General features: G+C 49.5%; 1 protein-coding gene across 1 annotated transcript in view; it reads left to right on the top strand.

The window, feature by feature from the left end:
* PRKAG2 (protein kinase AMP-activated non-catalytic subunit gamma 2) overlaps positions 1–19,905 on the top strand; it is a 262,345-nt gene that overhangs the window by 225,234 nt on the left and 17,206 nt on the right. The window contains exons 7-9 of the mRNA XM_049642318.1: positions 10,843–10,924; positions 12,019–12,077; positions 18,951–18,996. Coding sequence (XP_049498275.1) covers positions 10,843–10,924; positions 12,019–12,077; positions 18,951–18,996 — 187 coding nt within the window. The remainder of the gene's footprint in view (positions 1–10,842; positions 10,925–12,018; positions 12,078–18,950; positions 18,997–19,905) is intronic.

The raw sequence follows: 19,905 nt of genomic DNA, 5'->3' as shown, positions 1-19,905 counted from the left end.
CTCCCTCCCTCTCCCCCTCTCACCCTCTACCCCCCTCCCCCCTCCCCCTCCCACCTCTCTCCCTCCCTCCGCCCTCCCACCCACCTGTCTCTCTCCCTCCCTCTCAAAATAAGTAAATAAACTTTCAAAAAAAGAATATATTTTTAACTAAAAAAAAAAGCAAGTTGCAGAATCATACATGTATCATGACCATGTTATTCTGAGGGTACACAGTACCAGAGTCGTAACCCCTAGGCGCAGGCAGGCGTGGGAGACAGAACGGACACATGGAGAAGGTTCAGATGAATGAAAGGCTGCCCCCAGGGGAGGGGAAAGAACAGTCTGGGACGCGGGTTCAGCCCCCACCGTCGGTCTCAGAAGCCAGCTCGGGTTCCCGTGGTTGGGTTCTGCAGAATCCCCACTTCGAGCTAGCGTGAACGGGGGACCCGCATCCGGGCGTCGCCGTCCTGGCACAGTGGAGACCACAACGACAGCCCGCAGCTCTGCCCGCTCGGGCCCGGCGGTCCCCACTGTCCCGGGGCTGCCCCGGGTGGAGGGTCCCTGCCACCGCTGTGCCCCTAGCTGGGGCCAGCCTGCCGCGGGGCGCATCCGGAAAGCGAGCCGGTTCTTCCCTCCTCGGGAGCGCCGCCAGACCGCGGGTGTGGACCGAGGAAGGGGAGGCACGCAGGCTCCGTCCCCGACACGCCGTGTTCACTTGCCGGCCGGTGGCCATGGCGCGCGCTCGGCAGCGTGGCTGGACGGTCAGATGACACCTGGTCACGGGAGCTCGGGCGGCGCGGTCGCTGGGCATCGCGGGTCCTCGTTCCATCTCCACCGGGGCCAAGTGGCAAGCCGGGGGCGGTTTCTCAGCAGGAAAGTGACTGGCCGCAGGAGAGGGGGTGGGTTTTCGCGGCTGCTCTTCCACACCCTGGGCGGGTGCCCTGTGGCTCTCCTGCGACACCTGACGGGGTTTCGGGCAGGATCCCTGGTGTTGACTTTGCCAGTGACGGGCCCGTGTGCACGAGGAGCCTGGACTTGCTCCGGTCACCGGAAGACAGCTTCTATGGGCGACTCAGCCAGTGTGTCAGAGTTAGCCACTCACACGTGCGCGTTGCTTCCAGAAACCTCCCCAGCCGTGTGCAGCTGGCAGGGCGCGTGCCGGGCAGCCCCTTGAATTCCACTGGGAGGAGCTGTGGCTGATGCTCCGGCCTCCCCCCCGCCCCCCGAAAACTCCCCGTCTCGTTTCCTTCCGCGTCACCGAGGCGTCTGAAGCGTTGCCGCCTTCTGCCCGTCAGATCCTGTCGGCGCAGTGTCGTCAAGGTCGTGGACCTGGAGGTGGCAGGTGGAATGTCGAGGTGACGAGCCTCTGTGCAGAAGCTTTAAGGCGGAGAGCAAGAGGGCGACGTAGCCCGGAGGCACGTGGTCCAGGCGCCCTGTGCCGGATGCTAGCACGCTGCTTCCGGGGGTCCCCGCAAGTTGCCGTGGAGAGAGAGTATGCGTCCGGGCAGCAGCGACAGTTTCCCCAAGACGCCACATCTGGGACAGCGACCCAAGAGTGGGGCGGGGGGGGGGGGGGGCATTAAGAATTAGGTAGGCCTTCCCTACGTAATTTCTTTTTTTAGCAACACTCTACAAACATAACCATTCTTAATAGACTTGTTTTTTTGGAGTTTTGGATTCACGGAATAGCTGAGGAGTGAGCGTGGAGCTCCCAGACACCCCGTCCCCAGGCCCCCACGTTTCTGCCATCTTCCCTCCACGTGGCACACGCTCGTCACGGTTCACGAGCCGGCACGTAATTATCACCGGACTTTTGGCCTGACGTCATTTTTCTGTCCGAAGATCCCACCGAGGTGGTTCTGGGAGATTTGGTCATCGTTTCTCCTTAGGCTCCCCTTGGCCGTGGCAGTTTTTCCGGACTTCCTTTGCTTCTGTGGCCTTAACGGTTTTGAGGAGCGCTGGGCAGATCATTCTGTAGGGTACCCTGCTGTCGGCCCCGACCTCGCGTTCTTCTCATGGTCAGACTGGGGTCATGAGCTCAGGAAGGAAGACCACAGAGGTTCGGTGCCGTTCTTACCCCGTCGTATCAAGGGTGCGTACTGTTAGCACGTCTTACCACCGTTGACCTTCACATCGGTCACCTGGCCCAGGTCGTCTTCGTCAGGCTTCCCCACTTCCCCGCTGTCCCTCTGAGGAGGAAGCCACTGGGCACAGCCCACGCGTACGGGGTGAGGAGCTGTGTTCCGCTTCCTTGGGGGCACAGGAACTGCCCGAGTTAGCTTATGTAGTAAGCTGATTGATACAAATAATGTATTAATATCCCATTTCTTTATTCAGTCCTCTATGTCAGCAGAGATTTGTAAATACAGGTGTTCCATTCAATTATGATCCATCACCACTTTACTTTCTTGCTCAAACTATTTCAGTCAGTATAATTTTTAGCAATGCCAACGTGAGAGCGAACGGCAGGCATCCAAATAAGTGTTTGCCAAGCACACGTTTGTAGAACACGCAGAAAATAAAGAACGAAGAGCGTTTCATCGAAAGCAAGCTCAGGGAAGGGCGTGACGAGGAGGGGCCACCCAGGGTCGTGTGAACTGGGGACCAGAACTGAGATCCGTAAGTGCAGAGGGGACAGGGCTTGCTCGTGTTAAAAGACAGAAGGAAAGAGAAGGCCGGCCTGTTGCTCGGGATTCACGCTGCAGGTGCCAAGAAAGAGGAAGTAAAAGTCTTCCGCTCCTTTTGAACTTTTTCCACGTCAAGGACAATGATCTTCAAAATGGGAAAAGTGCAATAAATGGTGATTGGAGGAAGTTGAGAGATTATGAAGAGTAATCTCCGCGCTCAACCAGTTTGCTTTCTGATCCAGATGAATCACGTTCTAGTGTGATAAGGGGCGTAGAAAGCAGATTGCCAGGCTGTCGGTGACCTCGGAGGAATTGTGGAAAGTGGTCTGTCTGTGCCCCAGGCTAGAGATGAAAGAAAACGAGATTCCTCAAAACTCAAAACATAAAAAAAGCCTGTGGGTAGGGCGCGTGGCCCCAATCCCAGGTAAGACGTGTGAATGAATTATTCATAAAAGTAAAAGAATAGTAATCGCTAGGAACCTATCATGAATTGACCAAAAAGGCCATAGATTGAGCCCCATTTCCTTTTTGGACTGTTCCATCGGGGTGGTCAAGCCAGGACAGGCAAATCCCGGCTTCAGCCAGACAGCTGACGGAGCCTGGCACGGTGTCCTGGTGGACAGGACGCACAGTGCGGTCTGTCAGCTCGGTGCGCAATTTGATGGCTCGCTGTGCAATTTGATGGCTCGCTGTGGACCTCCAGAGAACGTTCGCTCGTTAAATCTCAGCCTGGAGCACGGTTTCCAGTCGCGTTGGCTGCCTCTTGTGCATCGTTATAAAATCCTTTTACGCCGCCTGTGACTCCAGCCCCGCCTCACCTCAGGCAGGTCCCTCGGGGTGGGGGTGACCCCCCCCCCCCGGCCTGCTTTCTCAGCAGAGGATAGAAGCCAGTGGGTAACCGCCTCCACCTTGCACCCTCAGGGCGGGCAGTCCTCAGAAGATCCACTGGGACTCCGTGGAACGGAGGAGTCAGTCTGCCCTTCCTGGCGGCCACCTCAGCCACCCGTCGACATACCCTGCCAGCCCGTTTCAGCCCCGTCCTCCACACCTGCTCCTGGGGTCACAATTCCCAGATAAATGACCGCAGGCCAGGCTCTGCTTTCTGGGGAACCCAGGCTAAGAAACATAGGATTCTTTTACCCTAAGCCCATCAACATTTGGGACGGCGACTTGACTGCTGACTTCGTTGAGGACGTCGTCTAACTTACAGAGGACTTGAGCCCAGGTGGGAGAGCTAATCATAAAATACAGAAAGATTTCTCAACAAGCCAAATAATTCTTAGGAGCAGTGAATAAGTAGATGGCATCCAGGACAAAGGAAATTCTAGCATCCGTATTCCCGAAAAGAATAAAAGTGGGGGCAAAGCACGTTGCTCAAACCGGAGGGAGGAGAGGGTGAACCTGCCATGGCCCTGCCCCCAAGGCTTACACTACCTGGCGGGGTCCATGCTGATGCCCGTAGGCAGTGCACTGGGGACCAACGTATGGGTTTTCAAAGTGAGTAGTACAAAAACTTACGATAGAAAACAGCAGCCTCTGTCCCTGTTCCTTACGCCCTTGTCACACTGCCCGGAAACAACCAGTTCGGCTGTGAAATCTAGACTTGATTGCCGTGACACCTCAGTCCAGTAACTTCAGCCGTGTTTTACTTCCGGGTCTGGCGGCCCTGTGTTCCTGCTGCCTGTGTTGCCTCCTTCCTGCCCCCATCCTCCCAGTGTGTCTGGCTGTCAGGGGCCGGTGAAATCCTTCCCGGCGTGCTGGCATTATTCTCTGTCCATTCTATTCACTGCTGAGCCCAGTGCAAACTGTAGTTAACGTTTCCTTTTTTGGTACAATTCAGTGTTCTTCCTGGAGTCTAGAACTCTCCTGTGTTTTACTTTGACCGCGTACATCTTTTCACACCTCTGACTTCTTGACGGAATTTTCTGTGTGGTCAGACCTGTCGGACGTGTTTGCAGCTCCGTTTGGAGCCACTCCTTCTGGGTCCTTTGTCTTCCTGCTCATTGCTGTCTCCTGAGCCTTCGCTTCTTGTAACACCTGTCTACTGAACATGTGCTTTCTGCTTCCTTGATCTGTTCCCTCTTTTGGGGGGGCGGCCGGGGGGTGGAGTACATTTTTTCAGGAGCTTCTGTCTTCGCCCACTCGGGCTGCACAGACCCAGCACAGCCTGGGAGCTTGAACAGCAAGAATTTACTTCTCACAGTTAGGGAGGCTGTAAGGCCAAGATAGAGGTGATGGTCGCTTCACCTGCACAGTGAGGGCTCTCTTCCTGGCTTGCAGATGGCTGCCTTCTCACTGTGTCCTCACAGCGCACATCTCTGCCACTAATCCCATCAGGGGGTCCCCAGCCCCAAACCCGATCACCTCCTAAAGGCCCTTCCTCCACGTACTATCCGTATTGGGAGTGAGGGCTCCAACCTGTGAGTTCTGTGGGGACGCGTTCAGTGCGGAACACTTGCCGTGGAAGCGTGCACGGGAGATCCTTACACGAAATTTTAAATATCTGTGTTTCCCACGCTCACTTTACAGACAGCTGGGTATAGAATTCCATAATGAAAATAATTTTTATTTAGAATTTTGAAGGCATTATTCCCCTGCCTCTGACCATATTAGAAATCTGTTGTGATTTCTTTACATTTTTCTCTACCTTTTATACGTGGCTTTTTTCCCCTGTGACACTTTTGGGGTTTTCTCTTTCTACTTTGAACTCCCAAAATTTCATCCTGATGTGCCTCGTTGTGGTGATTCTCTTCACTGAGCCGGGCGGACGGTGTGCCTTTGGAACCCGGCGTTCGCGTCCCTCAGGTCTGTATTCCGTGTAGCGTGGCCTCGGTAATTTCCTTCCTGTTTCCTTTCCCTGGAACTTCGACCAGCAAGTCTTGGGCCCCCTGAGTTGGTCCTTTAATATTCTTATCCTGTCTCTCTCTCGGCCTTTTTGTTCTGCTTTTTGGGAGTCTTGTTTTCTCCGCCCTTCGGGTAAGACGCAGGTAAAACTAGGACTCGTCCAGCTTTGTCAAGTGGCCGGTGAGTCTGGCTGGCTGTTCATAATGAAGAACGAGCGCCAAGAATTTGAGTGGATACGTTGTGTTCACAAGTGGGCTTCTTGGTGGGTTCCACTGATCTTGTTCATCCCGGAACGTTCTCGTCTGTTTGTTGCATTTGTGGAGCAGTTTCTCCAGAAAATGGCCCTTTGTCAACGACGGCAGGTGGCTGTGGTTATTACCTGATCGGAAACAGCCGTCCTGTTTGTTTCTGGCTCTGTGCCCACCCCCGCCAGGGCCTCCGGTCCTGGGTCTTCCGGGAACAGGGAGAGGCCGCTCAGCTTCTCTCCCACCGGGCTCAGCCCTTCCTCTTGGTTACTCGTTAACCTCCCCCCCCCCCCCCCACTTTCCACCCGCAGGCCTCCTGGCTCATCCCTTTTCCAGCTTATATTCCCTATAGTCTGGGGGTGACCTTCCAGGAGGAACAATTGTCAGGAATGATTTTACTCTGCCATTTTTAAGCTGAAGGAGACACAAGGGAAACCCTGGAAATCACAGAAAGGGGAGGAATTAGGTGCCGTGGCAGCAGAGAGAAGGGAGCACCTACTCTGATGGGAGTGACCCGGGTAGGTTTTGCTGTGGAGTTAGAAGTCCAAGGTCAACTGGGTTTTAACAGGTAGAGTTGAAGGGAAGTTCCTTTGAAGCGGACGGGACGCTGTGACGCAGAAGCAAAAAACAAAAAGTTCTGTTTGTGGGCTGGGGCTGGGCTGCGGAAGGGCTTGGACACCTCACCTGAGAAAGGCTGGACGCCTCCTGCGCGGGGGACAGCTGTCAGACCGGAGAGCTGCCTCCAGGTAGTGTAAATCCACTGGGCAAATCCTGATGCAAAAATGTAGTACAGAACCAGATTGGACGGTTCTAAAGAGCTCTAGCTGTTCATCGGCGTTAATTTTGAAAGCCCCACCATCTACTTCATTACTGAAAATCGGGGTAAAACCGTACAGAGAACAGTGACGCGTCAGAGGAACCAGATTCCCATTTTAGGGAACTCAGATGTGCTAGTTGGCATGAGACGGCCCCGCTCTCTTGGGGCTTGTTACTATTTTAAGAAACCGTTTATTAAAATTTTATGTTCCATCGTATCTAATGATCAACATTTGGTTGTTTGAAAATCCTATTAAAAGTACATTTTAGGGGCCACCTGGGTGGCTCAGTCAGTTGAGCGTCCGACTTCGGTTCAAGTCATGATCTTGCGGTTTGTGGGCTCGAACCCCGCATCGGGCTCTGTGCTGACGGCTCGGAGCCTGGAGCCTGCTTCGGATTCTGTGTCTCCCTCTCTCTCTCTCTCTGCCCCTGCCCGGCTCATGCTCTCTCTCTCTCTCTCTCTCTCTCAAAAAATAAACATTAAAAAAAAAATTTTTTTAAGTACATTTTTAAACGGACAACACTTTGAGCAAATTGCATTTCAGTTGAAAAGAAATTTTCCGAGGTACTCAAGATCCCCCAAGAGTTTTTTTCCTGCAAATTGGAGCCAGACTGCACCAGTCTTCCTTTTGTCCTGTTTATCGGTTAACTGGTAACACTCCGTGCCGTCTGTAATCGTGAAGAATTTTCTAAGTCTAGTTTTAAATTGCTCTTCAGCTGCACACACATGGTGTTGAGAAAGCCAAGGTTCAGAAGGAGGTCCGGCCAGACCACAGGAGCCATAGGCAGGCCTGCCCTTCTGGGGCCTTGTGACACGGCCCATGCGAGCGCAAGGGTGTCTCGTCCACCTCACGGTGTTGTCCCGGGTCTTCGGAGGCTGGGACTCCTCCGCGATGTAGGGACATGTCAGCAGTGCCTGTGGGTGGGATTAAAACAGTGGCTGTTTCTCTCCTTCTGGTCGGACCCCTCTAGGGTGGGAAATTAAAGCATTTATTCTGTTTGGTTCTTGGTGCTGACCCCATGCCGAATATCCTCACCTACGAGCCCGGTTAGTCCGGTGAGGAAGACATCACCTGTTAATCTCATCGTGTACCTGCGAACGCCGAGGTTCAGAGAGGGTCAAGGGCCCGAGCAACCCAAGTGGGACTCTAGTTGGCCTGGTGATTTCACCCGTTGAAAAGAAAGCGGGCTAGGAGGTACTTTATGTAAGCATTTTCCTTATCTTTCGATGGTTCTGCCTCCTCTTGCAGAAGTGATGATACTTTTCACATTAAATTCTTAACTTCCTGTTTGCCGTGGGACTGCTGCCTCCCTGGGGGTTCTTCTCACAGTCTACCTTGCCACTGACCTCCAGCCCCAGTGTTCACTGAAGTCCGCACGCCTTATCAGTGCCTGACTTCCGTGTCACGGCCTGTGTGCCCCCACCGGTGGATTGGCCACATGCGGAGTCGGGTGCTGGCCTTTAGACGCCTATGGCAACCTCATAGCAGTTATAGGGCTGAGTAAGAGCTTTTAGGTAGCAGATTAGTCAAGGAAGCGAGATGTTGTGTTTCCGAAGGAAGAGTCATTACATTTGAGAGAAAAATGGCTGTTGGCGGCTTGTAGCCTCTTCGAAAGCAGTTGTGTGTCTTTTTCCTCCAGCTGATTTTCTCTTGGCCTTTGGTTCTTAGCATCTTGTCTGTGACATGCGCTTAGGTGTGGTTTTGTGTGTGTTTAACCTGCCTGGGGTTTATTCGATTCTTTTTAATAGCATCCAGCTTTCTGTTGAGATGCACCTATTTGAAAAGGATTTGGAAAACATCCACAGAAAACCTCCAGAATGACTGTGGAGCTCTCGTCACATGCCGCCTTTCTCTCGGGAATTGGGGCTTCTTGAATCTCACCTGCGTGCTGCACACCGGTGCTTTCAAACAGAGATTTGTGTATTTTGTCTGGCTTGTGTAGTTGTTTCATCATGGCCAAACTCAGAACCTTCTGGAATGGGTCTTCAACAGATATGGCCACTTAGGGTTTCATGAATGATGTTGATGAATGATTTTAAAATTGGTTTTCTTGGGGTGCCTCGGGGGCTCAGTCAGTCGAGTTCTGACCCGGGATCTCGGCTCTGGTCATGATCTCACGGTTCATGAGATTGAGCCCTGTGATGCGGACTCGGCACCGTTTAGAAAAGCAAGCTGAGCTGATAATTTAATGTGTTTTAAAATCGGTTTATCTGTGGCTTCTGCCCCATATTCTTTGGCGGTATTTTCTAGGACCGCCATCCGGGATCCCCAGAGCGTCATCCAGATAGAGCTAGCAGACCATACACATTGGCACACTGCCCCTGGGGGCCATGTAGTTGCACGAGCGGTATGAACGTCTTTGGGATTCTTGATACAAGCTGTGGTTCAAAAAATATTTGGGCAGTTTACGGATGCCACTTAGTTGCCGATGCTCTCCCATGTCATCTGATTGGCCCTCGGGACCTCCACGTCCTCTTCCCTGCCCTCTGATGATCTTGTAGATCGTCGGACACAGTCCAGGACGGGGCTAGAGAAGCATAGAAAATAATGAATGAGATTCCCTCACCCGCCAGCCGTCCCCGTACTCATGTAAGTGAACCAAGCGTCCACAGAAGTCGTGCCAAACAGAGGCAGAATGTGTCACAATAAAGGCATAAGCACGTGTTGAATTGTTAACCCTAGTCTGATAGAAAGCCCTGGATTCCTATAATTCTCTCCTTTCTTTTTACTGTTAAGCTAACGGGTTTGGAATACAGTGGGTGGGGGGAAGAACTTTTTTCTTCCTTTGTTAAAAAGAAAACTATGCCACATTAAAATTTTTTTTAAAGAAACGCAGGGTCACTGTCCCCGCTCCTTAATACAGTCTGATTTTCTGCTTATTTCTCTTTGATCTTTTCCATTTAAACACATATTGTGTATAATTATAGCATAAAATTTAATAGTCTATGTTTCACACTGCCATAAACCTTTTTTCTTTTTTCTACTTCGAGTCTTCCTAATTTTTCTATTTGATGCTTTTTTTCTCATCTCGGTATGCCAGCATTTAATGTGTTCTCTTTCGTCGGGGGCAGATTTCTTTTCCAATGCCAATAATTAGAAATAATGCGACATTGAACGTCTTTGACTCCTACTCCTAAAATCTAGGATGACGCCATACTTCAGCAGAAAAAGCTAGCGCACAAACCGTATGAATATTTTCACAATTCGTCATACAAACCGAAGCTCAGAAACACAATTTATGGAGCCACACGCGGTTTTACAGCAGCACTTGCTTTAGGTGCTATCACTGAAAAATATTAGCCTTTTTAGCAGCTCTAAATAATACTTTAAATTTGCCTTCATCTTCATTCCTTTGGTTATTAATAAAGGTGAGCCGTCTTCCCTGTGTTTATCTGCCGTCCGTATTTAGAGAGTCCTCTTCAGCACTGAGCTTTTGGCTTTTTTTTTTTTTTTTTAACGTTTATTTATTATTTTGAGAGAGGGAGACAGAGCATGAGTGGGGGCAGGGCAGAGAGAGAGGGAGACACAGAATCCGAAGCAGGCTCCAGGCTCCGAGCTGTCAGCACAGAGCCCGACGCGGGGCTCGAACCCACGAACCAGGAGATCGTGACCTGAGCCAAAGTCAGCTGCTTAACCGACTGAGCCACCCAGGCGCCCCTGAGCTTTTGGCTTTTAACGAACCATCCGCTCTGGTGCCTGAACCTGGCTTGGGATCCCAGAGGGGGCCTGTCGGGGTGATTCACAGAGATGCCAGATGTGAGCACTGCCCGAACGGGGCCCAGCCTGTGACAGGCACACGCTGAATGTTTATGCTGAATGTTATTATGGTCCCAGGACCACAATGAAAGTACGTGTGTATTACGTGTTTCTTACCTTTTCTTTCTCAGCTTCCAGGAAATGAGAAAGTACACTTGTTTGCTTTGTTATTGAACATAGGAAAAACAGATTTTCGTTTCAAGTCATTTGGTGTCACTTCAGCGTTTTCAGATGAACTGACAACCACATCAAGGAGAAATTGCACTGAAATTTAATTCTTTTATATGGTTTAAATCATATAAAGTCTCTGTGTATGCCAAAGTCTTTAGATACAATGAACAAAGAACATTTTTGAAGTTACTTGCATTGTTTCCATTTAAAAGATCTCCAGTCCCTGTAGGCTTCTGTATTTTTGCTGGTGGTAACAAACTCAGCTCTTTTGGGCCTGTCCAACTTACAGAAGTTGACATCGAAGATAACTGGTAAGATCTGGTCGGCTATTTTAGTTGAAGGTATTTTTCTCCCTGACACGTGGACGTGAAAGTCTGTTCTGTTTCTCCCGTTTGTCTCCAGGTGAAAAAGGCCTTCTTTGCCTTAGTAGCCAATGGTGTCCGAGCAGCGCCGCTGTGGGAGAGTAAGAAACAAAGTTTTGTAGGTAAGCAGCGCGGGCCGGGGAGAGAGCTGAAATGGCAACCTGAAAGGCCAAACGCCGAAGGTATTGTAATAGGCCCTGGTTTGGAACTCAGCCTAGAAAACTTGCTGCCAAGTTAAAGAACTTTCCGGCTTTTACATCCCGGCTGAGGCGGGGCTGCTGGGAAATTCAAAACACTTACGTACCCCTACTGAGTTTCTTTCTCCTATTTATTTATTCATCCAGTTTCTTTTGATTCGGTGCCCTTTTGGCTCCCGAAGGAGCTTATGTGCCTTTGCCAGCTCCTGCGAGCCCGGGGGTAGGGTCCGCGGGCGACGCTGTGCTCGGACACCTGACTCCGCGCGTGTGCACAGGCCCGCGGTCGGTCCCTGCTTGTCTGCCACACACCTTCTTGACGGTGCGGACGAAGTGACACAGGCCTGACGCCCGAGCCAGATCACCGCCGTACTGTTAGAAAAGTCCCGTAACTTACGATATCTGAATCCGTCACTTCTCATTTTGTAACTCGTAGCAGACAGTGAGCACGGTCTCTCCTCGTGGACTTCACGTTGTTTTGAAATTACCAGTGTACGTGTGCCTCCCTGCCCAGGTTACAGTTTCAGTCTCAAGGAAAAGTTTCCTGTCGTCTTCATCTTAGGATGAAGCACGTAGGAAGCACTTCGTGGCCCTTAATAAACAGGCACTAAATAAGCACTTAGACACTCTTTATAGAATGCTTCTCAGGAAACAATCCACCTGCCCCCAGAAAGGTCACGCGTCTAAAGCTTACGGAATACTTCATCTTATTTTAAAGTATCTCCAGTTCTTTACATAGCTGCAAGTCTTTTGTGATGTTTTCTATTAATCAGTAAGTTTTCCATCACTGAATTGCCGAACACTGTGGTTGCTTCCATTGTACTCGCCATCCGGTCTATTTTCAGCTACGTTTGTCTTGGTTTGTTGTAGATAATTAACAGGTTAATAGCCCTAAGTAATATATTATTAAACCGTGCTTGATACCTTTAAAGTATATTTTAGAAGCTTTTCTAGCAAATATTTTTGCTTACCGTTCGAAATTTTTCATGGTTTTATATTTAACATACGATTCTCTGTTCCAGGAATGCTAACAATTACAGATTTCATAAATATACTACATAGATACTATAAATCACCCATGGTAAGTGCCAGAAATCCTTATGTCCGTAATCGGAGCTGTGTGTTTCTGCGTGTGTGTGTGGGGGGTGGGGGGGGGTGGATTTTTACAACTAGAAGCACAGGTCAATCGCAGAGGTCAGTTAGTCCCTGAACTTACGATCTTTCACGGCATGATGGGCGTGCTGGGGCGCTGTGACTGCACGGACCCAGGAGTGAAGGCGGCCCTTCCCACAGCCTGCTGCGGGTGACGGTCCACGGCAGCGTCCCTCTGCAGTTGACGGTGCCACAGAGTGTATCTTCCTGGGCCTCTTGCTGCGAGTGCAGCTTCGTGCAGTCACCCCGTAAATTCTTCTAACAAGAACGATATGTACTCTTTGGTTTCAAAGAAGTAAATCTTAAAATTGGACAAATTCAGTTTTGACATTTTTCTGCCAGTTACAAAAGGACTGGTTAATTTTAGTGGGAGAACTCCCTCGTCCCTGGTCCAGCTGTTTGGTAAGAGCACCATTTGAGAACCACACGATGGCCTTTATCTAACACTATGATTTTTGTGATTCTACCAGCTTGTTTAGTTTTTGTTGCTTTGGGCGGTTGATTGCTTTGCCGGGGGGGGGGGGGGGCGTGTTTTGTGTTTGTTTTTCGGCAGGAGTGGGCAAGGACAGAATTGTGTAATTTTTTTCCTTCATACTATTTCGGGTATCTAAAAGGTAAAAAGACAATTCAATCAATTTTCTTTTTACACGTAATGGTCAATATTGCCCAATAACTAAATTCCTACATAAAAGAAAAGACATGAAACCTACTCTTAGAACTAAGTTTTACCAAAGATTTTGTAAGTATGCCATATTTATTTCGCGTGACGTGTCTGATTTCTGAAATACTACCAATGCAGGTGAATATTGGTTTTCATTATAGTGGTCACGTGTCTGCTCCTGAACTTGCAAGATCAACACAAGGATGATTATTAACTGGATGTATTTTGATAAAATGCAGCTAACCCCCGCATTAAAAATCTCAGCAGTAGTTATCAGTTAAACCAAAGTTTTTATAAAACATTTGTCTAAATATACAGGCCCCAATTTTTTTTTATTATAATCGACATACAGTGTCAGTTTCAGGGGTGCAACACGGTGATTCAGTATCTTTACATGTTACAAACTGATCACACCAGGTCCAGTTGTACCGTCTGTCACCATACTAAGTTATTACAATTTTATTGACTATATTCCTGTGACTGACTAATTTTATAACTGGAAGTTTGTACCTCTTAATCCCCTCCACCCATTTCTCTTGTCCCTTCCCCCTCCTTCCCCTCTGGTGGCCACCAGTTCTCTGTATCTCTGAGTATATTTCTGTTCTGTTTGATTTTTAGATTCTGCATATGAGTGAAATCATAGAGTGTTTGTCTTTCGCTGACTTTACTTTATTTCACTTATTTCACTATGTCTCTGACTTCTTTCTCTAGAATTTCACTCCAGGTCCATCCACGTTGTCACATTTAAATGGCGGCATTTGTTCATTATAACTGAGTAGCATTCCTCTGTGTGTGTGTGTGTGTGTGTGTGTGTGCGCGCGCGCACGTGCGAGCACCACATTTTCTTTACTCATTCATTGACTGATGGACATTTGAATTGCTTCCAGGTCTTGGCTCTTACAACTCATGCTGCAGCAAGTGTGGGGATAAATGCATCCTTTCAAATTAGTATTTGGTTTTTTTGGCAGGTGGAGGAGGGGTTTGCAGGAAACCACCTGGAGTGGAATTGCCAGATCCTGTGGTAGCTCTGTTGTTCATTTTTTGGGGACCCTCCACACTGATTTCCACAGTGGCTGCACCAGTTTGCATTCTTAGCAACGGTGCACGAGGGTTCCTTGGTCTCCACATCCTCACCAACCCCTGTCGTTTCTTGTGTTTTTTATTTTAGCCATCCCGACAGGCGAGATCTCATTGTGGTTTGGCGTTGTATTTGCCTAATGGCTAATGATGTTGAGCATCTTCTCAAATGTTTATTGGGGGGCCAGTTTTTAAACTTGGTGAGAGTGTTCATCTCTGGTTTGGTTCTCTTACTGCTGGGATCTCCGTGGAATCCCTGGTGGCCGGTGGCTTAGTGAGGACTGTCCATTCTGCCTGGTGAAGACACAGCATCTTGGTCAGTCTTTGCCTGGCCTCATGTCCGCTTACCCCGGCCGTGCCCAGCTTAGTACTCCGTCCAAAGCTCAGGATCTCTGCACTGCCGTCCCCTCTTGTCGTGGACAGCGCCTCCTCGTCCGGTTCTCTGCCCGCAAATTCCGCCTGCCCAGACTTTGATTCCTGTCTCCCTGACTCAGTGGGACTGTCATGCCCTGGCTGGGTCAGCTGCCTGCACTGCAGTCCAGAGAAAGAGGTGGGGATCATGGGGCTCGGTCTGCTTGCTTCCCTTCTCCCGGGGCTGACGGTCCGGCCGGTCCTGCCCTGCCTGTTGCCTAATGTCTGAAAACAGTCATTTCACATCCTTTTTTCCATTTTCTGGTTGTTTGCAGCTGGAGACTAAGGGTAGTGCCTTCCTCTCCATCACAGCTGACTGCGCTCTGTCGATGTTTTCTGTACCTCTCTGCCCTGGATGTTTCTGGCTGCTGTGTGCATTTCAGTATCGACTTGAACACCATCTGTTGAGAGTTAAACGCTGAACTTTCAGGGTAACCAAAGGTCCACTTAACCTGCCCTTATTTTTGTTTTAAACCAAATGAAGAGTAAAAAGAACAAGTATTCATAGTTTTTTAAACCAACCCGCCCAGAGGCCGTCTCTCGCTGCTCTCTGGATCTGCGTGCTGCGCCCCCACCCCACCCCACCCCTGCAGTCTGCCTGGTTCCCTCCTGCGTTGTGTCATTCAGTCCTATCGTGACCGTTCTGCCGTGACGGGCCATCGCAGTTGTTGTTCAAGGACACTGTCATTACTTCATCCTCATTTTTGAAGAAGGCTTTTGCTGCATCATAGAAGCTGAGTTAATAGTTGTTTTTAACACGTCCACGCTGCAGCTCCTCCCCGGTGCTTCCGGTAAGAGGTCAGTAGACCTGTTCATTCTTAACGCGTTCCGTAGAATACGCTATTTCTTTCTGGCTTGAGATTGTCTCTCTAACTCGGGGCTTCAGCAGTAGCAGGGACATGCCCGGGTTTGGTTTTCTGTGTCTTTATCCCGCTCCAGGTTTGCTGAGTTTCCGTGATCTCCTAAGTCGGTTTTTCACAGAGTTGGGAAGTTTCTGGCTGCTGTTTCTTCAGATATTTTTCCTTTCTCATCCCCTCTCCTCGGGGACGTCAGGCATAGGAGCATCGGGCCACTTGACCACGGTGTTCATCCTTCAGGGCTCAGCGTCATTGACCTGTCTTCATTTGCTACTTGCCGATTCTCCCTTGGGTGATCTCCAGCCTTATTTTCAAACCTTGTTCCTATTGAATTTTCAGTGAGGTTGGGAGCTCACACTTGAAAGATTTTGTGGCGTCTTCGTAAAATTTTCTGTGGCTGATCTTCCACAAAATGGAAACGGAACTCTTAAACCATAATTTTCACGTATGTTTCGGAAAGAACTTTTCCTCTGAGCGAGAGCCACCGCCACCGCCGCCCCTCTCGACCACCGTGGTTACAGAAACGTAGGTACTGGATGCCTCTTTTTAACTGTTGAATTTTGTACTCGAGAACGGTGGTCGTGCAGTGTTACACTTGGTGTTGGTGACACTTCTCGTTTCTCCTCTCCTTCTGAGCTGACCTGCTAGGCTCCTTCTCTCCCTGCCTTCCCGTAATTCCTAACTGTGGATATTTTCTAAAGCTTAGCCTTCGGCCTTCTTCTCGTCTGTGTGGCTGCTCTTGCCCAACTTCATGTTCACACTCTCCTTTCTGTCCTCCTCCTTGTCCTTAGGCCCCTGCCAGTTGAAAGTCTAGACTTTCACAATCCTACTCCTGGATCACCTTAGTGATGGAGAGTTCCCTGCATCAGTCACCTCTGACAGAATTAGTCACTCTTTCTCTGCACCCGTTAATGCCCTTATGGCACTTTTCATGCTGCATTCTCATTAGTCGTAAGGCAGCGTTTCTCCGCTGGGAGCCATTCTGCCCCCTCGCGCCCCCCCGCCCCCCCGGCCCAGGGGACATTTGACAACATCTGGAGATATTTTTGGTCACAGCTAGAAGGGCAGGGCGGTTCTGGTGTCTGGCGGGCAGAGGCCAGGGAGGCTGCTTAATAGCCTACAGGGTACAGGACGGTCTCTACAACAAAAAGTCACCTGGCCTAAAATGTCACTAGTGCCAGGGTTGAGAAATGCTGTTATGGGGGGATCTGAATCTCGGGCTAGATTTTGAGTTCTCTGAGGGAGAAGGTAGAGACTGTATCTTACTCATCTTTGTATCTTACACACACACGCACACGCACACACCCTTCCCATCATGTCAGGGCCAAACACACCTGGTTCATAATAGACGCTCACGTTGGTGAAACCGCATCCACGCTGGCGACTGTGGCCGAAGACCTTCGGGCCCGTGCAGGCAGGACGCAGGGAGGCCTCTGCTCAGCTGAGCACTGGTGTCTTCTCGGGACTTCCAGAGTGAGGCCTGGAGCTGCAGTTTCTGTTTGTAAACTATGTTCGACCATATCCTTGAAGAACGAAACCTTGGGACGCCTGGGTGGCTCAGTCGGTTCAGTGTCCAGCCCTTGGTTTCGGCTCAGGTCACGATCTCGTGGTTTGTAAGTTCGGGCCCCACCTCGGGCGCCGTGCTGATGGTGCAGCACCTGCTTGGGATTCTCTTCCCCTCTCTCTGCCCCTCTCCTGCTCGCTCTCTCTGCCTCTCTCTGAAAAATAAATAAACTTAAAAAAAAAAAAAAAAAAAAAACCAGAATCTTGCCATTTGCAACATGGAGGGCTCCAGAGCGTATTATGCTAAGCGAAGTAAGTCAGAGAAAGACACACAACATGTGATTTCACTCATGTGTGGAATTTAAGAAACAAAACAGCTGAACATAAGGGGAAACAAAAAGAGGCAAAACATAAAACAGACTCTTAAGGATAGAGAGCAAAGCGAAGGGGGCTGGAGGGAGGTGGGCGGAGGGATGGGCTAGTTGGGGGATGGGCATTAAGGAGGGCGCTTGTGATGGGCACTGGGGGTTGTATGGAAGTAATGAGTCACTCATTCTCTTCGTGAAACTAGTATCACACCGTATGTTAACTGGAACTTAAACAAAAAAAACCCACGCCCTCCCCTTCCCTTGACCTTCGGTTCGGCTTTCCTCTCTGGTGTGGATATTTACTGCTCCGTCACCTAGCATCAGAACCGGGCGGGGGCGGGGGACTTTTTACGTACCGGTCTCTCTCTCCCTCCTGTTAAGTTAATCTCTGAACCTTTCGGTCCTTCTTCCTGTGGCCCCTGTATCACCCCGATCACGGTTCTAGACCTCACCACCCGAGACTCGGTTTCCCATCTGGCGCCGGTGCTGTGAAAGCCTCCTCCTTAGAGCCTTACCATCACGTCATTCGCTACTTAAACCCATCGGGGCTGACCCGGCCTCGTCTCCCGGGCCAGGCAGCCCCCGGGCCATGGGGCGGTCGAGGGAGCATGAGGCCACGTTGGTCCCCAGCCCTCACTCCAGCCCTGCGTGTCCTCCGTGTTCCTTAAGCAGGGGCGAGTCTTTCCTCCCCAGGCCTTTACTCGAGTTTTTCTGCTTTTTGTAAAGCCCACTCGCCATGCGGGCCCGGCTGAAATCTTCCTCCTCGACACTTCCCTGGCCTGACCTCTGGTCGTCTCTACCTTGTGCGTGTCCCCGTACTCAGCCTTTTAGAGGGTGACCTCCTACAGTTGACTGTTGAACAACACGCTGACTCTGGGGAAGTCACACATCACGCGCAGATTTTCGACGGCGCGGGGGTCGGCACCCCTGACCCCGCGTCGCTCTAGGGTCGGTGGCATTTTTATCTAAGACTGCCTTGATGCTGCTGCCGTCTGTATTTTGAGCTCCAAGAAGAGGCCACGTTTTCTTATTTCAGGTGCCCCCTTGAGTCCCAGCACAACGCTGATAGAAGTAAGGCGTAGTGATTTTTTGAAACACTGAGCCGGGAGGGGAGGCCACAGGGGGGCGCCGCGGAGAACCACCGTCTTGGGCCAGGCCCTCTATTTCCTGTTCTCTCCCGGGATGCTCACAGAAGCCGTATCTGGAGGGCGTTTGCACGCACTCGTCTTGGAAGGGAAGCAGATGGAGAGGTTAAATAACTTGGCCAAGAAGAGCAACTAAGAAAGTGGTAGGGCAGGCCTCGAGATTTGAAACAAAGCTGAACGACTCCAAAGTGACTTGGTAGTATACTGCGCCGTTTAACCCTCCAGGTATTTTATGCCCTTCCTACCCTGGGGAAACAGGTCGATACGGTCCAGGCACAAATTGACCTAACAGCTTTATTTTAGCACCATGTAACCACTTGTCCTTTTTAAATTAGAGATGCTAAACATTTTCTGTACCCTGAAAAAGAGGGCATTGGGCATGTATGTCCATACGTGTTTTAAAATTTAAGCGGATCAGAAATGTTTCTATTAGATTTCATGAAAATATTACCCTAGTTTATGTTTTAAACGTAAACACTTTTTATTTTTTTAAGTAATCTCTACGCCGAGTGTGGGGCTCCGACTCACAACCCTGACATCGAGAGTCCCGTGCCCCACTAACTGAGCCAGCCAGGCACCCCTGTTGTGTTTTAAGTTTAGAAAACATTTATCTTTCAAGAAACGTAGAGCACTTTATGTTTCTAATTTATATTTCCAGTATTTCTGAATTATCTTGACTGTTTCCATCTGCCGAATTATGGGACTCCACAGTAGTTATGAAATTTTTTTCTTATGTTGTATATGTTAACGTTTGTAAATAAGAATTTTTCTCATTTGCAGGTACAGATCTATGAATTAGAGGAACATAAGATTGAAACATGGAGGGGTAAGCACTATTGGGTGTTAAAAATCTTTTAGGATCAGGAAAAAAATGTGTGTAAAACACGTCTTAGCTTCGCAGATCCTTTTCTCTTTGCGTAAGAAATTATGTGATTAAAACATTTATTTCTATTTTAATCTTGAATAGTGTGCTATTATTATTGTAAACACCATCCGTTCTGTTTACTAGGGGATCCTATAACAAGTCCTCACACTAAGGCTGGGATAGAAAGACAGTGAACTAACCAGTGCCCCGGTCACTGCCCCCCACGGAGCCACCACTGACTGCTAAGGATTACCCTCCTTGCACACAGATTTATCTGTCTATAGAAAATGCACCAGGCGAGTGCTTAAGATGAACAAAATTAAGGATCTGTTCTTAAATTTAATCATTATTTCTTTATAATGGAGAAACACAGAACAAACGAACCTTAAACTAGAAGGCGTGAATAAAATGACATGAAAAAGGAACCCTTCGAAGTCACGGTACCTTTTCCGCAATGGATCCATTTTTTAAATTCTGATTTCACGATCGTGAAATTGTTCTGTCTTAGCGAGCCCTGTCGTGCTGGATTGATGGAGGGGGCAAAGGGCCCGTCACTGGGATGGGACAGGACTCACTGAGGAAGGCAGTCGTTATAGAAATTTTTTGATTAATAATTTGCTTGGAATGATGAGCAACCTTTGTGACCAGCAGCCGCAGAATCCGAACGTCCGTGGGAATTCTCTAAAGGGCTAGCGGCTCTTTCACTCCATTTGACTTGGAAGTTTCGCTGAGCGATATATTTGATTTAGAATGGCTTTGTCAAGTCAAACAAAACAGGGTCAACATGGGATCCGTATCTTAGCACTGCCTATTAGGAAGTGAATATATAACTTAACACCGAGACAGATCTTCCTGATCAGATTCTACTGC

Source organism: Panthera uncia, chromosome A2 (assembly GCF_023721935.1).
Source record: "Panthera uncia isolate 11264 chromosome A2, Puncia_PCG_1.0, whole genome shotgun sequence".
Lineage (NCBI taxonomy): Eukaryota > Metazoa > Chordata > Mammalia > Carnivora > Felidae > Panthera > Panthera uncia.
This window is presented reverse-complemented; position numbering and strand designations above follow the sequence as displayed.